This window comes from Astyanax mexicanus, chromosome 23 (genome assembly GCF_023375975.1).
Source record: "Astyanax mexicanus isolate ESR-SI-001 chromosome 23, AstMex3_surface, whole genome shotgun sequence".
Taxonomy (NCBI): domain Eukaryota; kingdom Metazoa; phylum Chordata; class Actinopteri; order Characiformes; family Acestrorhamphidae; genus Astyanax; species Astyanax mexicanus.
Genome location: NC_064430.1, coordinates 32,590,010 through 32,613,386, shown reverse-complemented (window position 1 = coordinate 32,613,386; position 23,377 = coordinate 32,590,010). Strand labels below are relative to the sequence as shown.

Below are 23,377 nucleotides of genomic sequence, written 5' to 3'. Positions count from 1 at the left end.
TTCCATACATCCTTATCATTCTTTATAGGCGTGATTAAAAGTGTCTTTGACCAGACCAGCGAGATTTCCCATACATTATTTGTTGTACCTAATTCCTATCCTTCAGAGAACAGTGATTATGTGCATAATCTGACATTTCTATTGGTCTATTCCCCAGGATATTTTAAAAAGACACTGTAAAGAACAACTGCTTAATGTAAAAAAGTAAAAAAAAACGTGTAACAGCAACAATATCTAATGCTTTGTGTCGGCGTCTACAGATAAAGTTGCTGAGCGAATGCTGAGCGTTTAGCCGTACACTGGCTATCAGCATTCTGTTTACTTAGCATTTGCTTAATAGAGAGTTTAGTGAGGTTTTTCTGTTGTAACAGGAGGACAAAAGACAGGATCTGCATTTGCTTCAGAGATTATTATTTATCCTCATTAATACACATCAGGGTGTCATCTTTGGCCATCTGAACAGGAAGGCAGAGAGTTATGATGGCTGGTATGTTGTGGAAACAGTACAGGAAAACTGACTCTCGTTTATAAATGGAAAAGATCCACATATTAAGTGATCACAGAGACACAGACCCAGACACACACTCTTGCTTCTCCTACCGTTTAGCCTCCTCCAGGTGGCACAGGTACTCATACGCCATGTTCTGCTGCCGCCGCTCGTCCATCTCCTCGGCCGTGAGTCGCTCCACGCCATCTAGAACGGCTGCAGGGGAAAGCAAACACAACACGACAGGAGAATTAAACCACCAGCAGAACAGACTTCCATTCAGATCACTGTAATTTCACGAAAAAACTAGTCCTTTGGAACAGAGCTGGGCACTATGACTATTTTATTATGTTGCGATTCTTTTTTTTTAATCACATCAACAATATTTTCAATATAGATTTATATACTATAGTTTTTGTTATCAATTCACGGCACCAAATATGGATATAACGCTAAAAAAACACCACTATAATGAAAGGAGTAAGGTAAACCTGCAGTGAATCATTAATTCCTGGTGTTTGCTAACTTAGGAGCATTTTATCCTCTTCAGTAATACAGATGTTGTAAAGTATCATAGAGAATTGTATTGTGATATGTAGAGTATTTTAGAATCACATTATTGTGATATCTTCATAATTGAGGGCAACGTATTGTGATATTGTATCGTGAGATGTCATGTGATTCCCATCGCAATAATAAGCATTTTAAGAATTTTATCAGTGCTTAAAGAACACTGACCCAGCTGTACATTTCATTACAGAGAGTGGGGCTTGGTGGTTTAGAGTTTTTTAAAACAATTATCAATATATTTTTATATGGGATATATGGAGAGAAAGTATTGCTTATATCGACTGTTTTCTTCTTCTGTTTTCTTCTCTTTTCTTCCTCAGGAACTCCCGCTGTCACATTCACAACCTCAGAAACTCCCGCTGTCACATTCACAACCTCAGCAACTCCCGCTGTCACATTCACAACCTCAGCAACTCCCGCTGTCACATTCACAACCTCAGCAACTCCCGCTGTCACATTCACAACCTCAGCAACTCCCGCTGTCACATTCACAACCTCAGAAACTCCCGCTGTCACATTCACAACCTCAGAAACTCCCGCTGTCACATTCACAACCTCAGCAACTCCCGCTGTCACATTCACAACCTCAGCAACTCCCGCTGTCACATTCACAACCTCAGCAACTCCCGCTGTCACATTCACAACCTCAGCAACTCCCGCTGTCACATTCACAACCTCAGCAACTCCCGCTGTCACATTCACAACCTCAGCAACTCCCGCTGTCACATTCACAACCTCAGCAACTACCGCTGTCACATTCACAACCTCAGAAACTCCCGCTGTCACATTCACAACCTCAGAAACTCCCGCTGTCACATTCACAACCTCAGCAACTCCCGCTGTCACATTCACAACCTCAGCAACTCCCGCTGTCACATTCACAACCTCAGCAACTCCCGCTGTCACATTCACAACCTCAGCAACTCCCGCTGTCACATTCACAACCTCAGAAACTCCCGCTGTCACATTCACAACCTCAGAAACTCCCGCTGTCACATTCACAACCTCAGAAACTCCCGCTGTCACATTCACAACCTCAGAAACTCCCGCTGTCACATTCACAACCTCAGCAACTCCCGCTGTCACATTCACAACCTCAGAAACTCCCGCTGTCACATTCACAACCTCAGAAACTCCCGCTGTCACATTCACAACCTCAGAAACTCCCGCTGTCACATTCACAACCTCAGCAACTCCCGCTGTCACATTCACAACCTCAGCAACTCCCGCTGTCACATTCACAACCTCAGCAACTCCCGCTGTCACATTCACAACCTCAGAAACTCCCGCTGTCACATTCACAACCTCAGCAACTCCCGCTGTCACATTCACAACCTCAGCAACTCCCGCTGTCACATTCACAACCTCAGAAACTCCCGCTGTCACATTCACAACCTCAGAAACTCCCGCTGTCACATTCACAACCTCAGAAACTCCCGCTGTCACATTCACAACCTCAGAAACTCCCGCTGTCACATTCACAACCTCAGCAACTCCCGCTGTCACATTCACAACCTCAGAAACTCCCGCTGTCACATTCACAACCTCAGAAACTCCCGCTGTCACATTCACAACCTCAGAAACTCCCGCTGTCACATTCACAACCTCAGAAACTCCCGCTGTCACATTCACAACCTCAGAAACTCCCGCTGTCACATTCACAACCTCAGCAACTCCCGCTGTCACATTCACAACCTCAGAAACTCCCGCTGTCACATTCACAACCTCAGCAACTCCCGCTGTCACATTCACAACCTCAGAAACTCCCGCTGTCACATTTTAAAGCTCAGTTCACTCTTTCGCACGCTGGAATGATTTAGAGACTGAAGTTCAGAAAAGCGCCATGAAACAATCTATTCATCACTGAGCTCCTGATATTCCAGCAGATATTGCAGATAAACGATACATTTCACTGGAACATGTGGAGAAACCTGGAACTAACACCATGCTGCTGGAGGCTCTGCTGTGCTGAACACGGAGTTAATCCGGAGGATATTATTGCAGAATAAATCTACCCAACCCTGATAATCAACCTGGCCACAAAAAAAACTTCATAACTAGTTTTTTACTTAAACATGAACTGGCCGTAACCTGACAGCTCTTTACTGTGTGTCCAGAAGGCCTACGAAAGAGTGAAACTGTTACTAATGTACTGAAATGTTGTGGGAGGGGCTTCAGAGTCAGGGAGATTACAAAACATGAATCATGAGATTCTGGGAAAGAAAGAAAGAAAGAGAGAGAGAGAGAGAGAGAGAGAGAGAGAGAGACAGTGAGAGAGAGAGAGACAGAGCAAGATAGTGTAATATGATACATAAAGAAAAGAAAGAAAGGGGAGAGAGATACAAAATGAGGACAGAGCGATAGATAGATAATGGAGAGATACAAAAAGAAAAAGAAATGCAATCAGTCAAGAGAGAAAAAAGTGAGAGACAGTGATATATTAAATATTATAGAAAAATAGATAAATAAAGAGAGTGAGAGAAAGAAAGAGAGAGAAACAGACAGAGAGGAGCATGGCCTTTACATCATCCACTTCACTTCAGTAGCGTTTTCTTCAGTAAAGGCCGGAAACAGATTAAACTCTTCCTGCCTGCCAACATGACACACACACACACACACACACACACACACACCAGCAGCAGCACAGGCGACAGTAAACTCCAGCACAGCTGAAATTATTTTACTTTTTCTTTCAGAAAGGATCTGATTTTATTATCATGTTTAAGCCTTACCCATCAGTGAGCACAGCACTGCTTCAGCAGCTCTGGGAAATATCACACATACAGTTTCATCTTTATGGAAACTGCAGCAGATTGAACTTCTGGATTAAAGCTGCAGTATTACCATCACTGAATGCACATGTGCAGCACACAGATATGCATGTTGAATTTCTTACTTAGTTCCAACATCAGCCCTGATTCATTTGTGCACGGTTTTATTCAATGTTACACCTTTTTACACATTATTTACACATTATAGACACTGGGGTTAGTGAGTGTGTAATGTGACTAAGAGGTATAGTGTGGTGTGTGTGTGTGTGTGTGTTTAGTGTGTAGGGAGTAAGGAGAATGTGTGTAGTGATTAAAAAGAGTGTGTGTGAAGTGTGTGTGTGTGTGTGTGTGTGTGTGTGTGTGTGTGTGTGTGTGTGTGTGTGAGTTATGTTGGGACAGTTTTAGGTGAAACACGGAAGCAGGGCTGTGTGAGAGAAGCAGCAGTAAAACCTCGTAAATCCGCATTTAGAGAGAATCGCGGGGAGAAGCCGGTCCCCCGGTTCCCGGTTCCTCGGTGTTGTGCGGGGTTTTGGGCCGGGTTTTGGGCCGGGTACAGGGCAGCAGAGGGCGGTAATACTCACAGCCGTATCGCGGGCGCAGCGCGTCGTTCTCGTCAGAAGTTGACATGTTTGGGGAGTTTTAGCGGGTCGGTGTGAGCGCTGCGGCCGGTCTCCTGCTGCTGCTCCGGGCGGGGTTCTCGGGGCTGTCGGGTTTGCCGGATCAACTCTCCGCGGACGGGGGGCTGAAGCTCCTCAGTTTTGCAGCTCCTCCGGAACTTTCTGCGGTTCTCTCTGCGTCTCTCCGCCGCTCAGCGCTCTGGGTGTGTTCCTCCTCACCCAGCCCTAAACTATGCGCTCCAGGAGACACCAGCGCACGGAGATCTGCAGCGCCCCCTGCCGCTCACACCGAGGAGCAGCTGCGGAAATCAGGATAGGAAGATAATTAATAGATGCTTAAAACGGAAGAAAGTTCCAGAATAATAAGATACAAAACAAAATACACAGAAACACATATAAAATACTGAATGAGACTAAGACACTGAGAAAATTACAAAATACTGATAAAAGTAGAAAATTTGTAATAATAATTTAAGAATGTTACAAAATACTAAGAAATATATTAAATGCTGAATGACATATTAAGCAATAAACAAAATGCTAAATAAAATATTGAAAAAGCTTTACATCCCAACTTAATTTTTTTATAATTAGTTTTTAGTCTGAAATGCAGAAATGGCTGTATTGATAATTGAATTAATGTGTTAATTATTAATAAATGAAATGCAGCTGATTATACAGACCATTAAATATCTAGTGTTTATATTGTCTGCAATCACGTAAAAATAAATGGAAGAAACACTGTGAAAAGTCAGGAGCTCCAGACTAAAGACTATAGACCAGGGCTGTCCAAACTACGGCCCGCGGGCCATTTGCGGCCCGTTTCCTTTTTTTGGAGCGGCCCGCGAGATATTTTAGAAATAGAATGAAAGTTGGCCCGCTGTTAAACAGGTTTTTATAATGTGAGATTCAAAGTTTAAACGCTAGGTGTCAGAAACGAGCCAAAGGGTCGAGAGGGTGCATTTCTAGCGCAGAAAAACGGAGCAAAAGAGTCTAAAAGTTTAATATTAAGAGACATCATGAAATTAAACATCAATTTGAAAAATCTTAATTTACACAACACTGTCAGAGATAAAGATAGTAACTCAAGTAAAATGGTGTGTAAATGAAAGTAATCAGGAAAAAAGCATTATTAAAGTGGTATATTTCATTATTTGTTTTATTATAGAGTCTGTGGCCCGTGACTTCAAATATATTTCTCCTTCTGGCCCCCAACAAAAAAAGTTTGGACACCCCTGCTGTAGACTAAAAGAAGCATTCAAACTTTTACCAGCAACAAGTCCAAAAGCCAGGTTCTGTTATGGTACAGTGGCGTGTCAGTATATTTCTCTGATTTGATTTTGGACCAACATATGCTGCCTTCAGGACATCTATGCAGTTTCCAATACGACAATGCAAATGACCATGCCCCCTTTTGTGTCAGCCAGAGGACAGCTCAGCATACGGCACAACCCTGCTACACGTGTGACCTGCCCAATGAAGCTGTGCATGGAGCATGGGCTCTACACTGGTGAACCCCATCTGCTCAAGGACCTTAACGTTGGAGCAGAGACACAGTTGATGGAAATGTTCCAGAAGTCACAGGAGTTACAGACAGAGCCAAGTAAGAAAGCAGACTGTGACTCTGGTGCCTTTCTTTAGGTCAGTGTCGCTTCACTCTCTCTGGTAAAGCCTGCTAAAGGTGCTGTTTACTTTCAGCCTATTTCCAATCTCCTTGTTGATCAAAGGAGATGGTGGTAAATTGATTGATTGCTGCTAATGTGAGAAGGGCAGTGCTGATGGTTAGGGACGGACTGGTGGGGAATCACTTGGAGTCTTTTGGAGGGTGATTTCTAGGCTGAAGAGTTGAGCTGCCTTACATTTACATTTATGGCATTTAGCTGACACTGTTATCCAGAGTGACTTACAAGATAATGTCTATTACAGAGGTGGCTCAATGTAGTGTTAGGAGTCTGCCCCAAGAACTCTTATTGGTGTAGCACAGCAACCAGTCACCCAGACCAGGAATTGAACCCTAGTCTCCCACATGATGTGATAACGCACTAGCAGGGGTTTTTGTTAGATTAGGCATCTCAGATTAAACAGACAGCCATCACTGTGATTTTGGAAGTAGACTATTTTTGTTATCATTGCCTAGATCTGCAGGCAAGGTTCATTTGTTGCAGGTTCATTGTTGTTCCTTACTTCTCCCAACTGATGCAAGCCAGAACCTTTGCTGATGAAGGTGTTTACAGTGATCTATTTGAGGATGTTTACTGTGGTCTGATGGAGGTGTTTGCAGTGATCAGAAAGAAATGTGTGCAGTTTTTTTTATAAAGGTGTTTGCAGTGATGTGATGAAGGTGTTTGCAGTGGTCAGATTGGAGATGTTTACAGTGATCTAATTGAGGTGTTTACAGTGTTCTAATGAAGTTGTTTGCAGTGTTCTGATTAAGTTGTTTGCTGTGGTCTAATTGGAGATGTTTGCAGTGATCTGATTGGAGGTGTTTGCAGTGATCTGATTGGAGGTGTTTGCGGTAATCTGATTAAAGTGTTTGCAGTGATCTAATGATGGTGTTTGCGGCAATCTGATTAAGGTGTTTACAGTGATCTGATGAAGGTGTTTGCAGTGATCTGATTGGAGGTGTTTGCAGTGATCTGATGTAGGTGTTTACAGTGATCTCATAGAGATGTTTACAGTGATCTGATGAAGGTGTTTACAGTGATCTGATGAAAGCGTTTGTAGTGATCTGATGAAGGTGTTTGCAGTGATCTGATGAAGGTGTTTGCAGTGATCTGATGATGGTGTTTGCAGTGATCTGATGAAGGTGTTTGCAGTGATCTGATGAAAGCGTTTGTAGTGATCTGATGAAGGTGTTTGCAGTGATCTGATGAAGGTGTTTGCAGTGATCTGATGAAGGTGTTTGCAGTGATCTGATGAAGGTGTTTGCAGTGATCTGATGAAAGCGTTTGCAGTGATCTGATGAAGGTGTTTGCATTGATCTGATGAAGGTTTTTGCATTAATCTGATGAAGGTGTCTGCAGTGATCTGATGAAGGTTTTGCGGTAATCTGATTAAGTTGTTTACAGTGATCTAATAGTGGTGTTTGCAGTGATGTGATGAAGGTGTTTGTGGTCATCTGATGAAGGTGACCACAAGGTGACCACAGACCATTTTCTTCAGCCGAACCCGACAGCGCGCCAGGAAAGTGGTGAGAACTCTCGCCGGCCCAAATTCAGGCATCGGGTCAGTCAGGCTCGCGTTCTGGCTCGGGTTCAGGCAGACTTTCTAAACTCTAGTATGCAGAACTATATTATTATTGTTATTAATTTTTCATTTTTTTAAATAGCAGGATACTTTGACTTTTATTTCTCTGCCCGGACCTGACCCAAGATTTCCCATCACTTTCTTCCGGCCGGGTCAGCTCCAGGAAATAGTTTGTGATGTAGTCATCTGTTTTTTAATACTATTTTTATTTTATATAAAGCTATGGCATCACCATAAAGCATATATCACCATATAGCTAAGTAACCAAGTTTTATTGTTAACGAAAACAAACGAAATAACGAAAACTGGAAGTGAAAGTTCTCCTTAATGGAAACTAATAAAAATGGTGTTTGTTGATTTATTTTTAAATAAATATAATAAGTAAGTACGCAATGATATTATTTTGTCATTTTTTTCGAAGAATAACTGAAAACATACTTAAATGAGGTATATCATGATATATATCGTTATTGTGGTATAAAAAATAACATATTGTGATATATGATTTTTTGTTTGCAGTTATATGATGGTGTTTGTGGTGATGGAGGTAATCTGCTCTGGCCCCATCCCAATGAGGCGTGGTGATGAAGCTTACAGCAGGCTTTCTTCGCTGAACCGCTGGATGTCCAAGTGGTGTGCAGAAAATCATGTGGGCTTTATAGATAACTGGCTACACTTTGAGGGCAAGCCTGGTCTTTTAGGTAGGGATGGTGTCCACCCCATGCGGGAGGGTGCTGCCTTACTTTCATGCAGCATAGCTCATAGTCTTTTAGTTAGTCGGCAGAGTAGTATTAGAAGCTGCTGACAATCCAGAGCCGGGACCAGGCCGCAGACAGAGAGGCTTAACCGACCGTCTGCGAGCTACAAAGAGACGTTACCTAGATACCAATGTATTCAGACTGTGTCTGTCCCCCGAGTCAAACAAAAACATCAAAAAACTAAAACAGTAAATCTAAATAACTTAACTTATATTAAACAATCGTATCCAGACTGTAGTACTAACATTTCAAACCTAAAGATTGGTTTACTTAATATCAGATCTCTAAATTCAAAAGCAGTTCTAGTGAATGAAATGATAACTGATCAGAAATTCGATGTTCTGTGTCTGACAGAAACCTGGATTAGGCCAAATGAATATGTAGCATTAAATGAAGCCGCCCCTGCAGGCTATAATTATATACACAATCCGAGATTGTCCGGTAGAGGAGGTGGGGTCTGCATATTTTTCCGAAGTACCTTAGTTAGCAATCAGAAACACTATGATAATTTTACTTCTTTTGAGCTTCTTTACACCAGTATAATTAATCCAGTTACAAAAAAGAATGCATTTTCTTTAATTAATATCTACAGACCACCAGGGACCTATATAGAATTTTTAAAAGAATTTAGTGATTTTGTCACAGATTTAGCAGTAAGTAATGATAAAGTGATTATAGTTGGAGACTTCAACATTCATTTCGAAAAGTTGGATGATCCATTAAAAAAGGCATTCACATCGATTTTAGACTCAGTTGGTATTATTCAAAATATAACAGGACCTACTCATTACTGTAATCATACTCTGGATTTAGTTTTGACCCTGGGTGTGAGCATAGATAACCTGAATATTCGTTCTCAAACCTCCGCAATTTCAGATCATTACCTTATTTCATTTAAACTACATCTTAGTCATAATATACCTACAACCCATAGCTACTCTATAAAACGTTCAATTACGCCTTTTACAGCCCAACAATTTACAGATAAGCTTCCCGATTTATCAACTCTAATGTATTCTCCTATAGACCCAGTAGAACTAGACAAACTAACCAAAGGTTTAGAAAATACCTTTCGCTCTACCGTAGATGTTGTAGCACCCCTTAAACATAAAATAGAGAGACAGAAAAAGCTCGCACCGTGGTACAATGATCAAACTCGTAACTTAAAGCAGATGAAGGTGTTTGCGGAGATGTGATGATGGTGTTTGCAGTGATCTGATGAAGGTGTTTGCAGTGATCTGAGAAAGGTGTTTGCAGTGATCTGATGAAGGTGTTTGCAGTGATCTGAGAAAGGTGTTTGCAGTGATCTGATGAAGGTGTTTGCAGTGATCTGATGAAGGTGTTTGCAGTGATCTGAGAAAGGTGTTTGCAGTGATCTGATGAAGGTGTTTGCATTGATCTGAGAAAGGTGTTTGCATTGATCTGAGAAAGGTGTTTGCAGTGATCTGAGAAAGGTGTTTGCAGTGATCTGAGAAAGGTGTTTGCAGTGATCTGATGAAGGTGTTTGCAGTGATCTGAGAAAGGTGTTTGCATTGATCTGAGAAAGGTGTTTGCAGTGATCTGAGAAAGGTGTTTGCAGTGATCTGATGAAGGTGTTTGCAGTGATCTGAGAAAGGTGTTTGCAGTGATCTGATGAAGGTGTTTGCAGTGATCTGAGAAAGGTGTTTGCAGTGATCTGATGAAGGTGTTTGCAGTGATCTGAGAAAGGTGTTTGCAGTGATCTGATGAAGGTGTTTGCAGTGATCTGAGAAAGGTGTTTGCAGTGATCTGAGAAAGGTGTTTGCAGTGATGTGCTGAAGGTGTTTGCAGTAATCTGATGGAAGTGTTTGCGGAAATGTGATGAAGGTGTTTGCAGTGATGTGATGAAGGTGTTTGCGGTGATTTGATTGGAGACCTGTGTAGCCCGTGGATTGGAGCCAGGGGGCGGAGCAGTGCTCTATATAAAGGCAGCCGTGGGCCGGACTGAGGGACCTCCTACTCCTCACGGGTTGTGTGTGAGTGTGTGAGAGCGAGTGTGTATGTTGTCGGTGAGAGCAGTTCATCTCAGGACCATGGAGAGCTCAGGACTTCTCTCTGCACTCCTCTTCATCACGCTCTTCATCTTTATCTGCAGCGGCCAGCTCTCACCCGACCAGTCTGCAGAGGAGGGCAGAAACCCCGACATCACCGCCAAGAAAGAACTGGTGAGCAACACTAAATGTTTACAAGATTTATTAATCAAACACAATAAGCATAAAAATATTAAATACATATAGTATGCACATCCATCCATTCATCTATCTAATTTATTGAGCTGTTTTCTGATTGGTGCAGATTGAAGCCATGGAAGAACTTCTGGGAAGATTTCAGGACAACCTTCCATCAACAGAGAAGCGGGCCATCCCCAAGGCAAGTCTTACTCAACACTCTTCTTCCTCCTTTTCTTCTTAATTTACTACTAATATTATTATTTAATTTCCCTTTATTCTTCACCTCTACTTACTATTATCTTCTTATTATTATTTAATATTTGTTTTACTTCACCATTCACTCCTTCTTAATCATCATTTCCCTTCTTCTTCTTTCCTTTCTTTTGTTTTGCCTACTTTTTGTACTTTTCATTGTACTTCATTCTTTCTTCTTTATAATCTCCTTCTACTGCCTCTTTTTCTCTTCTTTCTCTTCTTAATTTTCTCTTCTTTCTGTTCTTATTTTTCTCTTCTTTTCCTTTTCTTCTTCTCATTCATTCTTTTTCTTATTCTACTACTACTTGCTCTTCTTTAACATCGTTTTCTATTCAGCATTCTTTTTTAATTAGTATTATCATTACATCCTTGTTATTCTACTTTTTCTTTATTATCTATTTCTTCCTGAAGTTTACCTTTTCTACTTTCTACTTAATTTTTCTTCATCCTCACTTTCATCTTCTTTTTCCACTTTGTTCTTTTTGTGCATACTAAACTTAATTTAATTATTGTCTCTTTAAACTGTGCTTATTTCTAAAGGATTAAATATATTTGGAGTTGGATGTTCTTGGATGCAATGAGATGTTATGAGGTGTTGTAATTTGTTATGAGTTGTTGTGTTATGAGGTGTTATGAGATGCTTTAAAATGTTATAATATGTTTTGAAATGTTATAGGATGTTCAGAGGTGTTATAAGTTTGGTGTTTTGTGTTTAGTGTTTGGTTGGATCTCGCTGTGCGATGCGGCTGGGTCCACGCTGGGGTCCGCTGTGTGAATGCAGTCGAGGGACCTACTGTAACTCCATCCTGCTGAAGTGCATCTGAAGCCTTGGCAGACGCTCTGATAGAGGATCTGTTCAGAGGAACGTTCCAGCAGGACAGGCTTTTCTTACCATGTAGCACCGAAACTTCTGACCGTGCATTATAATTATAATTGGTGTTGGGATTTTATTTAGCTGTGTAATGCAAAAACATAAAACTGTATATATAAGTAGTTAATTAATTAAATATATGGATTCCTGTTAGAGAACTGTACTGTTCTATACAGTTCTTCAGGCTGAGGTTGTGTTTTAGAGTTTAGAGATTATTATGGTGATTATAGTCCAGCAGCTTGACAGCTGGAGCAATTCTTAAAAAATAGTGAATGGCATGCAATAAATAAAAAAACACTTTTCACAGTAAAGCCCTCATTTCCTGTGCCTCTGTGTAATCCCTGTCAGTTTAATGACTTTTCCTTTGTACCGAGTCTCTGGGTTGGAATAAGCAGGTCAGTTCAGAGATGCTGTTTTTTTTACCATCATTATTAATGTATGAAGGTCCATTATTCTCCTAAAGTTACAATTAGCAGCAGAAACAGCTGCACAGCCCAGCAATAACAGCTGCTTCCACATTAACATATACCTGCTTAATACACATACGCACATTCAAACACACACACTCTCCTGCACGCGCACACACACTAGTGCAGTTTGGATAAATAAGTACATTTTATGTTTCTGCACATTTTAGAGCTACATTTTGTTTTGTATTTGTTTAAATTAACATATTTGATACAAGTAATACAAATACATAATATAACATAAAAAAAATATATATATATATATATATATATATTATTATTGTTTGTTAATGTTTTGGACAATATGCTGAATTATGTAGATGAACTGTCTCTGTAGTGTTTCTCTGCAAAGGTAATGAACTAATTTTTACTAAATTAAACGTGTGTGTAATTTGACCAGGGGAGCCCAAAAAGAAGACTATATTTTTTTTATAATGAATAACCAATGCAGAACATTGCAAGTTTTTACAACATGAACTTACTCCCAGAGACCTACAGCACATTACCATAACTGTTATGGGACAGTATTACAAATAAAATAATATTTGAAATGGCAGCTTTACAAAAAAAAGAAAATATGTCAAATATGTGTTTTGCAAAATATTTTTTAACATTTCTACTGAACCATTTATTGTAATGTTTTGCCACTATGTAAAACACCAGTGCCAGGTTTACACTGCCAACAGTGCGGCATTTTGAATGTTTGTATTTAGAGATTTTTTAAAAATATTTATTTAAAGTGAGATTGTTCTTTTTTTAAATCTGTGATGGATTAATGACCTGTCTGGTGAATATATATCCACAATGATTCACCAAGAGGAAGATAAAATAACAGCACTTCAAACCTAAAGATTGGTTTACTTAAAGGACCATTAAGGATTATATTTTCAGTAGTAAATGATAAAATGATCAGGATGTATCATCGGATATTAAGGAAACATGCTGAGTTAAAGCACTGGCAGCTCTTGTTAGCAAGGCTTCAGCAGTACGTTCCTATTTGGACTGTGCAGTGCGTCACAATATCTGTGGTGTTTTGAAATTGGACTGCTGTAGCTTCTTTACATGCTCGCTCTTATTTCCTACAGAATGTACCTTTAAGATAATACATGTTCAATATCTTGCCGCCGACCGAGGCTGAGGATTTCTGCTGATGTTGCTTGAGCCCTGAGTACAGCCTTTAAAACAATAAATCATAGTATCATAACTTTAAGAGAACAGGGTAGGAGTCACTGGAAGTCTGATTATGGTCCAAACCATGATTATCTGATCTGATTGTTGCTAGAAATAAATTATCAGACTTAATGCTAAATCTGGCTGACTTCTCAGCCACCCCTGGTTCAGCAGCTAAAAACCTTGGAGTTATCATAGATTCAGATCTAGCATTCGATAAACACATATCTAATGTTACTAGAACAGCTTTTCTACACCTCCGTAATATTGCCAAGCTAAGAAATGCCCTATCACTGCATGACACAGAAAAATTAGTACATGCCTTTATTACCTCAAGACTAGATTATTGTAATGCGCTACTGTCTGGATGTTCCGGCAGTAACTTAAATAAACTTCAGCTAGTTCAAAATGCTGCAGCCAGGCTTCCTCTTAAAACTAGAAGATTTCACCAGATCAGTGGCGTGCAGTGAATATAGTGGGTAACCCTTCTGCAAACCCCCCCCAAGTGAATTAGACAGCCATGGCCCCGCCCCCGGAGTGAAAATCATGAATCTGATTGGTTATATTGTCCTAGAACTTTGCTAATAGACTCATTACTACACCCTTCCCAAATGAGGAGGGGGTGGGGGTGCGCGCAGTTCTTCTTTAGTTGGGGGGTGTTTCAGAACTTTGAAATTGGGAATTTCTTTGCGCCTGACACTCTGGCTGACACTCCACCCTCTTTCATTAGGTCTGCAACAGAGCGATCTATATTCTGATTGGCTCAACGAGAGTACATTATAATATACAGCCAATGGATTGGCAAGCGTGAGAAATACCATGTGTGGCGTGTGAGCGTGTGAACTGCTGAGGTGCGTGTGTCACACGCTCAAAGCGTGAGACTTGAGAACACTGACTATAATGTATATTTCCTGATTAAAAAGTATGTAAATATTTACATGCACTTATTATAGAAGGGCCTCACTGCACACCACTGGACCATATTAGTCCAGTCCTATCAAAACTGCACTGATTATAGATTATATTATAGACTATAAAATCCTCCTGTTAAGGTATAAAGCCCTACACAGACTTGTTTATTAATATATGCAGGAGGAAGAGCTTTCTCTTTCTATTTGGGAATTAATGTTTACCCTAAGATAAAGGCTGCAAATCCAGGGATTCATGGATATAGTGAATTGTGAACTGAGATGCTACAACCCACTGCACACGGTCACTCAGGTTTGCTGACGGTGGAGTGGGTGGAGGCCGGTGTTTCTTTGTGCCTCCATGTCTATGTTATCTTCCAGCTCTCTCTCTTTAGTTAGTAAGCAGTCACACTCTGATAGTTACATTTTGTCTGTTCTCCATAAATCCAGTTTATGCCACCTGCCTCAGACTAGTTGCTCACTCACCACTAAAGTTTACGTAGTGTTCCACTACTGGTGTTTCTATTCATGTGAATATTATCAAATTAAATCAAATTTATTTGTATAGCGCTTTTTACAACTGGTGTTGGCACAAAGCAGCTTTACAGAAACATGATTACAGAACAAAGAATCAGGCAAAACATTAAACATAGAAAATACAGAATACAGAACCCCCAGTGAGCGCGGAGGCAAGGAAAAACTCCCTCAGAGCTGCAGGAGGAGGAAGAAACCTTGGGGGACCATCCTACCACTGGTCAAACAGCTTTTAAATTAAAATGTAAAAAGTCTTTTATACATCCATATAGGTTTTATATATTCAGGAGTGTAATAGCGCCACTAATGGCTTGGATGTAATCTGTAGTGGAGAGTAAGATGGATGATGAGCAGCTGATCTGTGGTGGTGGTGGAGAAGAGCTGACTTCAGAAACTTCCATCAGTCTGGCCGGACAGGAGACGCGACAGTCTGAGGGTCCAACATCGGTATCGGGTCAGACAGGTGGGCAGTCAGTAACGCGGAGGAAGGCAGAGAGATGGAATTAGTTTTAACTGGATTTATGCAAAACTGAGAATATAAAACATTATCAGAGTATGATTATCTAATGACTCCGGCAGAACTGAATAAAACAGCCTAACTAAAGGGAGAGAGACAGAAGGTAACATAGACACGGAGGCTCCCTGAAGCATCCACCCACTTCACCGTCCACAAACCTGGGTGACCGTGTGCAGTGGGAGAACAACAGCACCAGCATCTCAGTTTACCCACAATTCCCTCTGTCCATGAACCCCTGAATCTACAGCCTTAACTAAAGGGAAAAACATTAATTACCAAAAGCTAAACTAAACAAGTAAGTTTTCAGTCTAGACTTAATTGAAACTGCGTCTGAGTCCCGAACATATTGGGGGAGATTATTCCAGAGTTGAGGCGCTTTATAAGAGAAAGCTCTTCCTCCTGCAGAGCTCCTCTGAATTGTAGGAACTATTAAGAAACCAGCACCCTGAGATCTAAGTAATCGCGGTGGTTCATAACAGGAGATGAGGTCTTGTAAATACTCAGGAGCAAGCCCGTGTAGGGCTTTATACGTTAACAGGAGAATTTTATAGTCTATGCGGAATTTGACTGGAAGCCAGTGCAGTGCTGATAGTACTGGACTAATATGGTCAAATTTTCTAGTTTTAGTAAGGACCCTGGCTGCAGCATTTTGAACTAGCTGAAGTTTATTTAAGTTACTGCCGGAACATCCAGACAGTAGCGCATTACAATAATCTAGCCTTGAGGTAATAAAGGCATGTACTAATTTTTCTGCGTCATGCAGTGATAGGGCATTTCTTAGCTTGGCGATGTTACGGAGGTGTAGAAAAGCTGTTCTAGTAACATTAGATATGTGTTTATCGAATGCTAGATCTGAATCTATGATAACTTCAAGATTTTTAGCTGCTGAACTAGGGGTGGCTGAGAAGTCAGCCAGATTTAGCATTAAGATAATTTATTTCTAGCAGCTTTGGGGCCTAATAGGAGAACTTCTGTTTTATCACTATTTAATAGGAGGAAGTTGTGCGACATCCATGATTTTACATCTTCTACACAATCCTCGATTTTCTTTAATCTCACTCTGTCATCAGGTTTGGCTGATATGAAGAGCTGCGTGTCATCCGCATAACAATGAAAATTCACATTGTGTTTTCTAATAACTTTGCCCAGTGGGAGCATATATAATGTAAATAATAACGGTCCTAATATAGAGCCTTGTGGAATTCCATATCTTACCTTGGTATAACTGGAACACATATCATTTATCCTCACAAACTGATAGCGATCGGTTAAGTACGATTTAAACCATGCTAAGGCAGTTCCGGTTACACCGACCATGTTCTCTAGTCTTTCTAAAAGGATAGTATGATCTATTGTATCAAAGGCTGCGCTCAGATCCAGAAGTACGAGTAGGGAAACACAGCCTTGGTCGGCGGCTATAAGTAGATCGTTTGTTATTCTAACTAAAGCTGTCTCAGTGCTATGATAAGGCCTAAATCCAGATTGAAATTTTTCATAGATCTGGTTTCTTTGCAGGTAAGAGCAAAGTTGTTGGGCTACAGCTTTTTCTAAAATCTTAGAAATAAAGGGTAAGTTTGAAATATGTCTATAGTTAGACAGTACACTAGGATCAAGATTTGGTTTCTTGATCAGAGGTTTAATTACAGCTGTTTTAAAGGCTTTGGGTACATGGCCCAGGGCGAGTGATGAGTTTACTATCATTAACAGAGGTTTAATTATCTGGCAGTACCTGTTTTAGTAATTTTGTGGGAACAGCATCAAGTGTGCAGGTTGTGCTGTTTGAAGAGGAGATAATTTTCTCTAGTTCTAGCTGTGGAAGTGGGTTAAAGACTTCCAACCTAACTTCAGTAACAGGGTTTTGTTCTAGATCAGCCAGACCAGATGACAGAGAGGATGTAATATTTATCTGTTTAATTTTATCCAGAATGTTTTCAATTTTACTATTGAAGAAGTCCATAAAATCGTTGCTGGTGTGAATGGCTGGGATCTGAGGTTCAGTACCTGCCTGGTTTTTAGTTAATTTGGAAATAACACTAAAGAGAACTCTAGGATTATTTTTATTTATCTCGATCTGTGAGGCCAGATATGCTGAGCGGGCTTTATTTAGTTCTTTTCTATATTTTACAAGACTGTCTTTCCACGCAGAGTGAAACACTTCCAGTTTAGTTGATCGATATTTACGCTCTAAATTTCGTACTAACTGCTTTAAGTTACGAGTTTGATCATTGTACCACGGTGTGAGCTTTTTCTGTCTCTCTATTTTATGTTTAAGGGGTGCTACAACATCTAAGGTAGAGCGAAAGGTATTTTCTAAACCTTTGGTTAGTTTGTCTAGTTCTACTGGGTCTATAGGAGAATACATTAGAGTTGATAAATCGGGAAGCTTATCTGTAAATTGTTGGGCTGTAAAAGGCGTAATTGAACGTTTTATAGAGTAGCTATGGGTTGTAGGTATATTATGACTAAGATGTAGTTTAAATGAAATAAGGTAATGATCTGAAATTGCGGAGGTTTGAGAACGAATATTCGGGTTATCTATGCTCACACCCAGGGTCAAAACTAAATCCAGAGTATGATTACAGTAATGAGTAGGTCCTGTTATATTTTGAATAATACCAACTGAGTCTAAAATGGATGTGAATGCCTTTTTTAATGGATCATCCAATTTTTCGAAATGAATGTTGAAGTCTCCAACTATAATCACTTTATCATTACTTACTGCTAAATCTGTGACAAAATCACTAAATGCTTTTAAAAATTCTATATAGGTCCCTGGTGGTCTGTAGATATTAATTAAAGAAAATGCATTCTTTTTTGTAACTGGATTAATTATACTGGTGTAAAGAAGCTCAAAAGAAGTAAAATTATCATAGTGTTTCTGATTGCTAACTAAGGTACTTCGGAAAAGTATGCAGACCCCACCTCCTCTACCGGACAATCTCGGATTGTGTATATAATTATAGCCTGCAGGGGCGGCTTCATTTAATGCTACATATTCATTTGGCCTAATCCAGGTTTCTGTCAGACACAGAACATCGAATTTCTGATCAGTTATCATTTCATTCACTAGAACTGCTTTTGAATTTAGAGATCTGATATTAAGTAAACCAATCTTTAGGCTTGAAGTGTTAGTACTACAGTCTGGATACGATTGTTTAATATAAGTTAAGTTATTTAGATTTACTGTTTTAGTTTTTTGATGTTTTTGTTTGACTCGGGGGACAGACACAGTCTGAATACATTGGTATCTAGGTAACGTTAGACCCAAAAGGATATGTAATGACTTTTAATAATTTATTCGTAAGTTGTCTGAGCAGAGGAGAATGGATCCCCCTTATATATAAGATAGTATATAGATAATATACGTGATAAAAAATGTAATAGTACAAGATACATGTGAGTTTTTCCTTGCCTCTGTAGCTCACTGGGGGTTCTATATTGTATGTTTAATGTTTGTTAAAGTTTCTGGGCCACCAGAAAATGAGAGATGATCTCTTGCATGGAGCACCATCATCCCTAAGAACGCTAGATATGGAGGTAAGGTGTCAATAGGTTTGTGTATCTGATTCAGAGAGTTTTTTTCTATTGGCAACACTTCTTTACTGAGTGTTCTGTATGTGTGTGTATTTGTACATGTATTATTAAAAGTAATTGAATGCAGTTATGAGGGCTGTCCACAAACACTAGTTCTGGTGGTCTCGCGCTAAGGGTTAGTTTCACACTCTTTGAGTGGGTGGGTGGTACTCTGCACTAGACTACTGCCTTATCCAGCAGCTAAACCTGCCCTGGGTCCAGCGATTCCAGACAGGTTTTGGAAACACTTCTTTCCTGAGGCAGAAGAAGCAGATGAGCCAAAGGAAAGGTAAATGGAGCACTCCATAGCCTGGGTTGTGCTAAACACTGCAGTCCTTTAGCGCAGTGATTGCTGTTAGAAAAGCAGTTAAGAGAGATGCTCATCATTTATTCCTGTACGGGTCATAAAGCCTGAAGCGTGTGTCTCTGCTCTTTGTATATGGGTTATATTAAACTGAACTGTAATGTGAGAAAGCCAATGAACTGCTGAGATCTGAAATTGCTTGGTTTGCTCTGACTGTCAACGTTAACCTGGTGTGAATGAGTGTGGATGTGTTGGATGGAGAATGAGCCATGCAGAATAAGAGAAACAGAATTGTTGAATCCTGAATTCCAATCAGTGAGCAGTGAGATGCAGCAGGTTGGATGTGAGCTATAGGCAAACATGCAGCAAATCTTTATAAGTCAATAACCTATAAAATTACTCATTTAAAGCACTGCCTTCAGGGAAAACAGCACCTCTTCAGCAAGACATCGTTTCAGACTTGCAATAAAGCCAAATCAATACTGTTCCACATCCTTTTACACTATAGGGCTCCTTTGCCAGGAGCCATGTATCCAGGCATTGTGATTTACATGCTTCTTTTCTTATTATTGTTCATCAAAGTGAAACCAAGAGGCTGTGTAATATAGCTTTTAATCTTCACTGTTGTGAAAAATAAAATCTATCAGGGTGGTGGTGGGGTTGGTATTGAGCACAGTTTAATGATTCCTATGTTCTTACACAACAAATAAAATTGGGCAGCATATCCCAATAATAATGAATGTTAATGATAAATAATGAATGAAGAACACAGGTTTTATAAAAGCCTTCTTAGGCTAAGGTTAACAATACACTGTGTTATGCCCAATTTACCAGAAAGTCACAGACGCAGATCAGACGCTTGCTTGGTCTTTGCTTGGTGGTGGTTTGGTGATGGCTTGGAGCAGGCTTTGTGTTGGCTTGGTACTGGCTTGGTGTTGGCTTTTTTATTGGCTTGGTACTGGCTTGGTGATGGCTTGGAGCAGGCTTTGTGTTGGCTTTGTGTTTGCTTGGTATTGGCATGGTGCTGGCTTGGTGTTGGCTTGGTGGTTTCTTGATATTGGCATGGTGTTGGCTTTGTGTTGACTTTGGTCTTTGGTGCAGGTTTGGTTTTGGGTTTGTGCAGGTTTGGTGTTTACTTGGAGGTTGTTTGTGGATTTGTGTTGACTTGGTGCAGGTTTGGTGTTTCCTTGGTGCAGGCTTGGTGTTGACTTGGTGCAGGCTTGGTGTTGGCATGGTGCTGGCTTGGTGTTAGCATGGTGGTTGCTTGGTATTGGCATGGTGTTTGCCTGGTGTTGGCTTGGTGCAGGCTTGGTATTGGCATGGTGCGGGCTTGGTGTTGGCTTGGTGGTTACTTGGTATTGGCATGGTGTTGGCTCGGTGGTTGCTAGGTAGTGGTTTTGTGTTGACTTGGTGCAGGTTTGGTGCTGGCTTGGTGCAGGCTTGGTGCAGGTGTGGTGCTGGCTTGGTGCTGGTTTGGTGCTGGCTTCGTGTTGGCTTCATGCTGGATTAGTGCAGATTTGGTGCAGGCTTGGTGTTTGCTTTGTGCACGCTTGGTGCTGGCTTGGTGTTGGCTTCATGCTGGATTGGTGCAGATTTGGTGCAGGTGTGTCACTGGCTTGGTGCTGGCTTGGTGTTGGCTTCATGCAGGATTGGTGCAGATTTGGTGCAGGCTTGGTGTTGGCTTCATGCTGGCTTGGTGCAGGCTTAGTGTTGGCTTTGTGCTGGCTTGGTGCAGGCATGGTGCTGGCTTGGTGCTGGCTTGGTGCAGGCTTGGTGCAGGTGTGGTGCTGGCTTGGTGCTGGTTTGGTGCTGGCTTCGTGTTGGCTTCATGCTGGATTAGTGCAGATTTGGTGCAGGCTTGGTGTTTGCTTTGTGCACGCTTGGTGCTGGCTTGGTGTTGGCTTCATGCTGGATTGGTGCAGATTTGGTGCAGGTGTGTCACTGGCTTGGTGCTGGCTTGGTGTTGGCTTCATGCAGGATTGGTGCAGATTTGGTGCAGGCTTGGTGTTGGCTTCATGCTGGCTTGGTGCAGGCTTAGTGTTGGCTTTGTGCTGGCTTGGTGCAGGCATGGTGCTGGCTTGGTGCTGGCTTGGTGCAGGCATGGTGCTGGCTTGGTGCAGGCTTGGTGCAGGCATGGTGCTGGCTTGGTGCTGGCTTGGTGTTGGCTTTGTGCTGGTTTGGTGCAGGCATAGTGCTTGCTTTGGTGCTGGCTTGGTGTTGACTTTGCGCTGGCTTGGTGCAGCCATGGTGCTGGCTTGGGGTTGGCTTTGTGCTGGCTTGGTGCAGATTTGATGCAGGTGTAGTAATGACATGGTGCAGGCTTGAGCAAGTTTGGTGGTGGCTTGGTGGTGGCTGTTTGGCGACTTGGTGCAGACTTGGTGTTGGCTTGGTGCTGGCTAGGTACAGACTTGGTGTTGGCATGGTGGTGTTGGCTTGGTGCTGGCTTGGTGCAGACTTTGTGCTGGCTTGGTGTTGGCTTGGTGGTTACTTGGTATTGGCATGGTGTTGGCTCGGTGGTTGCTAGGTAGTGGTTTTGTGTTGACTTGGTGCAGGTTTGGTGCTGGCTTGGTGCAGGCTTGGTGCAGGTGTGGTGCTGGCTTGGTGCTGGTTTGGTGCTGGCTTCGTGTTGGCTTCATGCTGGATTAGTGCAGATTTGGTGCAGGCTTGGTGTTTGCTTTGTGCACGCTTGGTGCTGGCTTGGTGTTGGCTTCATGCTGGATTGGTGCAGATTTGGTGCAGGTGTGTCACTGGCTTGGTGCTGGCTTGGTGTTGGCTTCATGCAGGATTGGTGCAGATTTGGTGCAGGCTTGGTGTTGGCTTCATGCTGGCTTGGTGCAGGCTTAGTGTTGGCTTTGTGCTGGCTTGGTGCAGGCATGGTGCTGGCTTGGTGCTGGCTTGGTGCAGGCTTGGTGCAGGTGTGGTGCTGGCTTGGTGCTGGTTTGGTGCTGGCTTCGTGTTGGCTTCATGCTGGATTAGTGCAGATTTGGTGCAGGCTTGGTGTTTGCTTTGTGCACGCTTGGTGCTGGCTTGGTGTTGGCTTCATGCTGGATTGGTGCAGATTTGGTGCAGGTGTGTCACTGGCTTGGTGCTGGCTTGGTGTTGGCTTCATGCAGGATTGGTGCAGATTTGGTGCAGGCTTGGTGTTGGCTTCATGCTGGCTTGGTGCAGGCTTAGTGTTGGCTTTGTGCTGGCTTGGTGCAGGCATGGTGCTGGCTTGGTGCTGGCTTGGTGCAGGCATGGTGCTGGCTTGGTGCAGGCTTGGTGCAGGCATGGTGCTGGCTTGGTGCTGGCTTGGTGTTGGCTTTGTGCTGGTTTGGTGCAGGCATAGTGCTTGCTTTGGTGCTGGCTTGGTGTTGACTTTGCGCTGGCTTGGTGCAGCCATGGTGCTGGCTTGGGGTTGGCTTTGTGCTGGCTTGGTGCAGATTTGATGCAGGTGTAGTAATGACATGGTGCAGGCTTGAGCAAGTTTGGTGGTGGCTTGGTGGTGGCTGTTTGGCGACTTGGTGCAGACTTGGTGTTGGCTTGGTGCTGGCTAGGTACAGACTTGGTGTTGGCATGGTGGTGTTGGCTTGGTGCTGGCTTGGTGCAGACTTTGTGCTGGCTTGGTGTTGGCTTGGTGGTTTCTTGATATTGGCATGGTGTTGGCTTTGTGTTGACTTTGGTCTTTGGTGCAGGTTTGGTTTTGGGTTTGTGCAGGTTTGGTGTTTGCTTGGTGGTTGTTTGGTTGTGGATTTGTGTTGACTTGGTGCAGGTTTGATGTTTCCTTGGAGCAGGCTTGGTGTTTCCTTGGAACAGGCTTGGTGTTGGCATGGTGCTGGCTTGGTGTTTGCTTGGTATTGGCATGGTGTTTGCCTGGTGTTAGCTTGGTGCAGGCTTGGTATTGGCATGGTGTTGGCTTGGTGGTTGCTTGGTATTGGCATGTTGTTGGCTCGGTGGTTGCTTGGTGGTGGTTTTGTGTTGACTTGGTGCAGGTGTGGTGCTGGATTGGTTCTGGTTTGGTGCCGGCTTCGTGTTGGCTTCATGCTGGATTGGTGCTGGCTTGGTGCAGGCTTGGTGCAGACTTGGTACAGACTTGGTATTGGCATGGTGCTGGCTTGGTGTTTGCTTGGTATTGGCATGGTGTTTGCCTGGTGTTGGTTT

General features: G+C 42.0%; 2 protein-coding genes across 13 annotated transcripts; one reads left to right on the top strand and one right to left on the bottom strand.

The window, feature by feature from the left end:
* Positions 1–5,660: 5,660 nt before the first annotated feature.
* cartl (cocaine- and amphetamine-regulated transcript-like) lies at positions 5,661–12,082 on the top strand. Of its 12 annotated transcripts, none has more exons than XM_049471309.1 (5): positions 5,661–6,048; positions 8,211–10,179; positions 10,226–10,632; positions 10,763–10,837; positions 11,610–12,082. In XM_049471309.1, exons 3-5 carry the CDS (start codon positions 10,468–10,470, stop codon positions 11,715–11,717), a joined length of 348 nt encoding a protein of 115 aa, XP_049327266.1. In that variant the 5' UTR covers positions 5,661–6,048; positions 8,211–10,179; positions 10,226–10,467; the 3' UTR covers positions 11,718–12,082. The 12 variants fall into 12 exon arrangements, with proteins under 12 accessions (XP_049327266.1, XP_049327261.1, XP_049327259.1 ...); XM_049471302.1 differs by lacking the exon at positions 5,661–6,048 and adding an exon at positions 7,190–7,205 and having other exon boundaries at positions 9,904–9,949; XM_049471303.1 differs by lacking the exon at positions 5,661–6,048 and adding an exon at positions 7,306–7,320 and having other exon boundaries at positions 9,904–9,949.
* Positions 12,083–22,012: 9,930 nt separating this feature from the next.
* LOC125787127 (uncharacterized) lies at positions 22,013–23,080 on the bottom strand. Its single transcript, XM_049470895.1, has 2 exons — positions 22,514–23,080; positions 22,013–22,204 (listed from the first exon to the last, which is right to left on the bottom strand). Exons 1-2 carry the CDS (start codon positions 23,078–23,080, stop codon positions 22,013–22,015), a joined length of 759 nt encoding a protein of 252 aa, XP_049326852.1.
* Positions 23,081–23,377: the final 297 nt, after the last annotated feature.

What these genes read in the sequence shown, in the direction of transcription:
- cartl (XM_049471309.1), top strand. Translation starts at nt 10,468, where the DNA reads ATGTTGTCGGTGAGAGCAGTTCATCTCAGGACCATGGAGAGCTCAGGA. An exon ending in TCACCGCCAAGAAAGAACTG is followed by an intron (nt 10,633 to 10,762) that starts GTGAGCAACACT and finishes TGATTGGTGCAG; the next exon opens with ATTGAAGCCATGGAAGAACT. An exon ending in AGAAGCGGGCCATCCCCAAG is followed by an intron (nt 10,838 to 11,609) that starts GCAAGTCTTACT and finishes TTTTGTGTTTAG; the next exon opens with TGTTTGGTTGGATCTCGCTG.
- LOC125787127 (XM_049470895.1), bottom strand. Translation starts at nt 23,080, where the DNA reads ATGCCAATACCAAGCAAACACCAAGCCAGCACCATGCCAACACCAAGC. An exon ending in ACCAAGCCAGCACCAAGCCA is followed by an intron (nt 22,205 to 22,513) that starts GCACCATGCCTG and finishes GCACTAATCCAG; the next exon opens with CATGAAGCCAACACGAAGCC.